At 33.5% G+C, this 6049-nt stretch overlaps 1 protein-coding gene across 1 annotated transcript; it reads right to left on the bottom strand.

Annotated features, from left to right (window-relative positions):
- Positions 1-448: 448 nt before the first annotated feature.
- LOC124408063 (putative gustatory receptor 28b) lies at positions 449-3098 on the bottom strand. Its single transcript, XM_046884727.1, has 3 exons — positions 2378-3098; positions 796-1265; positions 449-596 (listed from the first exon to the last, which is right to left on the bottom strand). The coding sequence occupies exons 1-3, from the start codon at positions 3060-3062 to the stop codon at positions 450-452; spliced, it is 1302 nt and encodes a 433-aa protein (XP_046740683.1). The 5' UTR covers positions 3063-3098; the 3' UTR covers position 449.
- Positions 3099-6049: the final 2951 nt, after the last annotated feature.

A 6049-nucleotide genomic window follows, 5' to 3' on the forward strand; every position in this document is an offset into this window, starting at 1 on the left:
TTTATTTTTCATTATCAAGATCTTCAGAGCATCCGTTTCACTACAAACATTCCTACATAAATTGTACTGTTTTAATTTTTGATGACTGGTCAGGTTGCGCCTAATGATAGACTATTCCGTTCGCACAGGTCAATAATCGATTTTTAAAATCATCATCAAGGACAGAATTCGTGACTTGAAAATATTTCCAAACACATGCGATACCAAAAACCACATGAAATACATTTTGAAGTTTAATTAAATGACATGGTTTGAAACGGAGAATCGATTGCGAGAGAACCCAAGCTTGAAATACCAAAGGTTTTGACATTACAGCTTACAAAGTAAAAATAAAACTAGTCGTGTTTCCTTTTACTTTCCAAACGCAATTCGTCAGTTTCTCATAAATCCTCTCAGGTTTAAATTTTTGCAAAAAATACAACTTTTTATTCTATTTCATTCGTTTTTATCTAACTATCCGCAGCCGTTGAGTTATAGATGTCAAATGGTTCAGTTGTATTAGACATGCTGGCGGTGAGGCCCAAGTTTGTCGACTTTCGGTCCGGTTGGTAAAACTGAATCAAGATAATCAGGTACGTCGTGATGACCCCAACGAACTGCAAAGCAAAAAAAAGACTATAAACACTCACAGTTAATATTTCGAAGATGTAACAAATTCAAATTACTTTTTTGTGTTTTTCCAATAAATTTTACTCGGATCAAATATTTCCATTGTATATTTACGACAAATAGTCATTTACGTTATCCTAAATCATTTTACAAGAGTGTAGAGAAAATTTTAGGATCCAGACTTACGCCTTGCAGAAGCGCGTTGTTGAGTTCAAAAAAATGGCAGGCACTGAAAGACACGCGATTTTGTTGCAGCTGTGAGGAAAAATGAGCGATTTCGTTCTGCACGCAGGATCCTTCGTAGGTTTTTGCTTCCGGTTGGTAGCTCAGTGACCGTCTGTTATTATGCACCCCGGTGTTATTGTACAGACGTTTGTTCGTTAGCTGATTGTTCTTAAGCCCGACCTCATGGATCAGGATTCCCGTCGATGTTGCCTCGCGGCAGGTGAAAGTGCACACGAAACAATTCAGAGCAAACTGAGTCGCATAAACGATCCAAATCACGTTGTTTATCATTATAAATCCAAAATTCAATTCCACAACCCCTATGTAGATTCTGAACAGCGTAGCCAAGACCATCATGAACGAGTTTGCAGAGCTCAAAAGCAAGTGCGTACCGTGAACTTTGTTCACTATGCTGACCAGTCCACAGATTTCTGAGGAATTAACGGTTTGCATAATTGTCAATTTCAAGATTATTGTTTTCTGGTAATACTCAGGAGCATTTAAGGGATTTTAGGCATTTTTCTAAGTGAGATAAAAAAGAAATAAAGAAAAACATTTTTATCATCCATTTTTCACGAGACCTTTATTGATGTTCCAAGAATAGGAAAAATATTCGTCAAAAAATAAAAATCAAAAATACAAAAAGTTACAGGGTGATAAAGTGGGGGCTACAAAAAAAAATTTTTAATATTGAAATTATGCGTATGAATAAAAGATATTGATATTTCACTTTCAAATTTCTTGGCGAACGATGGAAAATCTAGCAGATTTATACGTTTATGACGACAAATTTCATTCAGAAAGATATATTTCACAAATTATACACCAAAACAGAATTGAGTGCCTTTCAGTAGGCAATTCATTATTGCAATTTGCTGATAAATATCGACATCAGGGTGATTTTGTAAAATTGAATACTGAACTGTGCCAACATGATAAGAAAAAGTGTCTCAGTAGGACCGTAGTAAACAATATTCTGCAGATAATGAACAACCGTAGACTAAAATCGAACAACTATCTACTAGATTTTTCAGCATCTCCGGATGATTTAAAGTGAAGCATTGATATCCACGTTTTAGTTTATGGTTTCGGTATTTTCTGTTCTCTGTGTTTCGGAAAAAAAAAACTTAGCAAATTTCGAATTCATTAATTTGATCAATATATCAACTTAGTATGGTTATCTGTTAAAAAATCGACCGACTACCCTAAAAAAAAAAAAGAAAATCATTTCCAGATTAATAGTCCAGTCAAAATAAGTCTGAATTAAAAATATTCGGAAGACGGCTGCATTTTTGTGTATCGGAATTTTATCAAGTAGTTTTTGATCTTCATAGTCAGCGTTTCGAGAGAACACGCAAATTTGCCGTTTTTTTTAGTTTCCCTCAAAAACTGCAATCTATAGATGAGAAATATATAACGAGGTTCAGCCATATTCCGAATACTTTTAACTCACATCTATTTTGACTATACTATAAACATCTCGTTCAAAATATTGAAAAACAAAAAAAATAAGAAACATTCAAAAGGTCAAAAAAGAACGAACCATGATGCAGCTCCCTGAGTCGTTGGATCTTGAGGACGATCCAGGGCGCGGCGTACGAGTCTCCGATCTGCTTAATGAGTTTATTGACAATTTTAAACCTCTGGTGAACCGTGGAGACAACGACGTCGAACCAAAAGTTTGAGATGAGTGACTGAGCTATCGTGTAATAGACGAGTAGATCCGAGGTGAATATCTGCGTGGGATCGGTCAGCTTGTAGTACAAGATATGAGAGACGGCTGAAATGGGACCCATAAGTATGGTGAGGCCTAGGGCAAAGCTCTGCTTGACTTTGGTGGAGCGATCGTCGAAGGACGTTTCCCTCCGTATCTTCCTGTCAAGGTGATCGATCCTCTCGATGAATTTCTCCCAACTTTTCTTATGGATCACGCCGAGAAATACGTAATAATAGGACGTGACGTAGGTGACAGCCTTGTTCATGTAGTACATTATCTTGAACATCTCGCTCGGCAGGATGTTCCCGATGGTGAAGAAGTCGATTATCCCGTAGGCTATTACCACCGAGCACACCGTGAAGTGGAAGAGCCTTATCAGGATCGAGCACTTCTTCCAGCCTCCGATTCTACCGGCTCCAGCTCCCATCAGCCAGCAGAACCAATTGAGCGGCTTCAGCATCTGTTTGAACGTCTTTGGTTCCTTGAAGACGACGTCTATGTCTTCCGTCATTTTTAAGGGTAGTGTGTTCGGAGCCGTCAGAGCTTAGCATTTCACTGAAACTTTGGCGAACATTTAGCCAGCTGCACGAGTTCGTTCGCAGTTATGCGCAATTCTTGTTCGCACGAAAGCTTATCCTTGCCGCTGATCTGCAGTCCAACGGTTAGGCACATGTAACATGAATCTTTTATCCCCCACATTATGGGGATTAAATTTTTTTTCCATGCGACCTATTACTCCTTCAGAATAAAGCCTCGAAAATTGTTTCATTTTTGAAGGATACTTGATAGTTTGGAATTCGGTTTCTCCAGATTTGTTTGTTACTTTTACAATTGAAAATGGTATTTTAACCGCGATAGCTTTGACTTTCTTTTGCTTTTTTTTTTTATTTATTTTTTTTTTTTTTTATCAGGATACGACAATTTTTACACCATGACAACGCAGTAATCAGGCTAATTACTTGAGACGAGTTATAATAAGTACTCGTGAATAATTAAGTAACCAGGTAACCAGATTATTTTTAAAGGGGGCAAACAGTGCGGAATTCGACTAATTGTTTCGTAGAAATAATTAGGGATACACGTATTGTTGTTGTTTTTTCTTGTGTGTTTTTTTTCCAATCTACTTTCATTTCGCGAATCGTTCATCGTCGTTTATAACGCGAATATTACATATACAGCAATGGTTTAATATAAAACGAGCTTTATTTGCCCAACGACTATATTACAATTTATCATACAATAAACATTTAAAATAGGGGTTAAAACGATAACAGCTCATGTATAGGTATAATAATTATTTGATAAACGTCACAAGGTATATATACTGTATATATATATATACACACACACATATGTAATTTTTTATACATATGTATGTGTATTTATGTAGCTGAAATGATATGATTACGAACATTGCTTACGGCCATTGCGATATACGATATACATAATACACATATATATATATATATATATATATATATATATATATATATATATATATGTTATGTATATAGTTATTATATATCCAACAGTCTCGATACGCAGCACGAATTATATATCAAAGTGATTCGGTTGTTGCTCGAATTTGTTGCAATAATCTTTTCCCCCCATTTGTTGTTTTATTAATATAATTTTTTTTTTTTTAAATCTTTTTCTCGAAAAAGGCAGCACAAGTTACTCGAACGATATATTATTATGAATAATCGGTTAATAATTACTCTGTGGATACGCAATACATATCATTATACATATAAATGCTGTTGTATAATTCGACCTCGTACTATAAAACGATTTACTTATTTTATCATGCATTTCGAGTCCAGCGATCGAGGAGATTCAGTGCCCTTTTTTTAATTTCTTCAAATTTCTCCCGATTGCTGATATTTTGCGGCTTAGTTTTTTTTTTTTTTTTTTTTTTTTTTTTTTTTTTTTTTTTCGGTAGTAGCATTAATTTGAACTACGATTGGTTAATTAAATAATTGCACAATTATGAAAAGGATCGTCATTCTTTGTTTTTAAATTTCTGCCACGTACGGAAGAAGTAAATAAATTTTAGCTATAAACGAAGAGATATTTTGGCGAAAAGAATTTACGCAAAATATCACCGGAATTTGTTTCAACAATTAAATCCTATATATTCTAAAAAAAAAAAATCCAGGCACAGGTTGTGTTGATAAAAAAATGTGCTTTGAACGGTGATCTAGGATTAAGATTTACGATTAGCACGTCTTTCCTCTTTATCACTAGACGCGCAATAATTTCGTTCGTTAAAATCAACTCTGTGAACATTAAATATATCAGGTCGAGGACGTTAAACGGGGATATTCTTAAGCTCAAAAATGTTTAAGTCTGATTATTACAAATACTCAGGCTTTGAAATACACTATAAATATAGTATGTATGTATATAATATAATTACGTAAGTCTTTGACACCACGTGAATGGGGTTTTCAACAATGCAATAATTTATATATATCCTGTACCGTTCTCAAAGAAATAGAAAGAAAAAAAAAAAAATTTCTGCGACTGCGTTTTCCAACATTTAAAAAAGGGAAACGTAGAGAAAAGTTTGTTGGTTTGTTTGTTTTTTTTTTAAGCTTCTTTTTCATTCAGTAAATATTACTCCACACCGAATGTATAATTTAAACATCAAATTTTTTGGTTTTTTTTTTCGTTTTCTTTTTTGTTTTTTTTTGTTTTTGTTTTTCTCGCAGCATAATCCATACAAATTCTCGCATTTCACGGTACATCTCGGTATTTATTAATTTCTACGTCAAATTAATGAATAATTTGATTTTACGGATATTGTTGAAAAATTTCTTTGCAATATTATTATACCTTGTATATAATTCGACGTAAAATTGTTAATCATAATATAAGTAAAATCAAAACAGGTTAAAATCAAAGCAAATAATATGTTATACAATATGTATATATATATATATTATATATACGCGGGTATAATAAAGTATATCTATAGAAATACTTTTAGAGTATTATACAATATAATTGGACTTACGTATATAATGTTTAATATTTTATATTTATGCATTTTTATATCGTGTGCTTTTTTCATGCGCAGAAAAAGCTACCGAGTCGGACTTGCAAAAAAATCATCAACGGAAACCCGAGCAAGTCATCCGTAGTAATCTTCTTCTGTACATAATAAAGCACATTTATTTATTTGATTTTTGATCATTTAAACCGACGCCGCAACTTACGTAACGATATTTCGAAAAATTTTAAATATCCGCCTTTCTTTTCGAGTCAAATATCTAACTACAAGCTTATATTTTTATTACTGCTTTTATTCCGTTACCCGAAGATTATCGAGACAATCAAGAGTTTCCCGGATTTTTTTTTAATGTAACAGATAATTTAATTTTCATATAATTAGTTGTTATCGGGAAGTTCGTGAGATTTTGATCGAATTTGATTTCTCCGGAGAATGTATAAAACAGCTCAATCTCGTTTGTTATTTATTTCTATTCTTGCTTT

This window comes from Diprion similis, chromosome 7 (assembly GCF_021155765.1).
Source record: "Diprion similis isolate iyDipSimi1 chromosome 7, iyDipSimi1.1, whole genome shotgun sequence".
Taxonomy (NCBI): domain Eukaryota; kingdom Metazoa; phylum Arthropoda; class Insecta; order Hymenoptera; family Diprionidae; genus Diprion; species Diprion similis.

Excerpts from the sequence above, each read along its gene's own strand:
- LOC124408063 (XM_046884727.1), bottom strand. The coding sequence starts at position 3,062 with ATGACGGAAGACATAGACGTCGTCTTCAAGGAACCAAAGACGTTCAAA. Across the intron at positions 1,266-2,377 it reads ACTCAGGGAGCTGCATCATG|AAATCTGTGGACTGGTCAGC; the intron begins GTTCGTTCTTTT and ends TTAATTCCTCAG. Across the intron at positions 597-795 it reads ACAACGCGCTTCTGCAAGGC|TTCGTTGGGGTCATCACGAC; the intron begins GTAAGTCTGGAT and ends TTTGCTTTGCAG.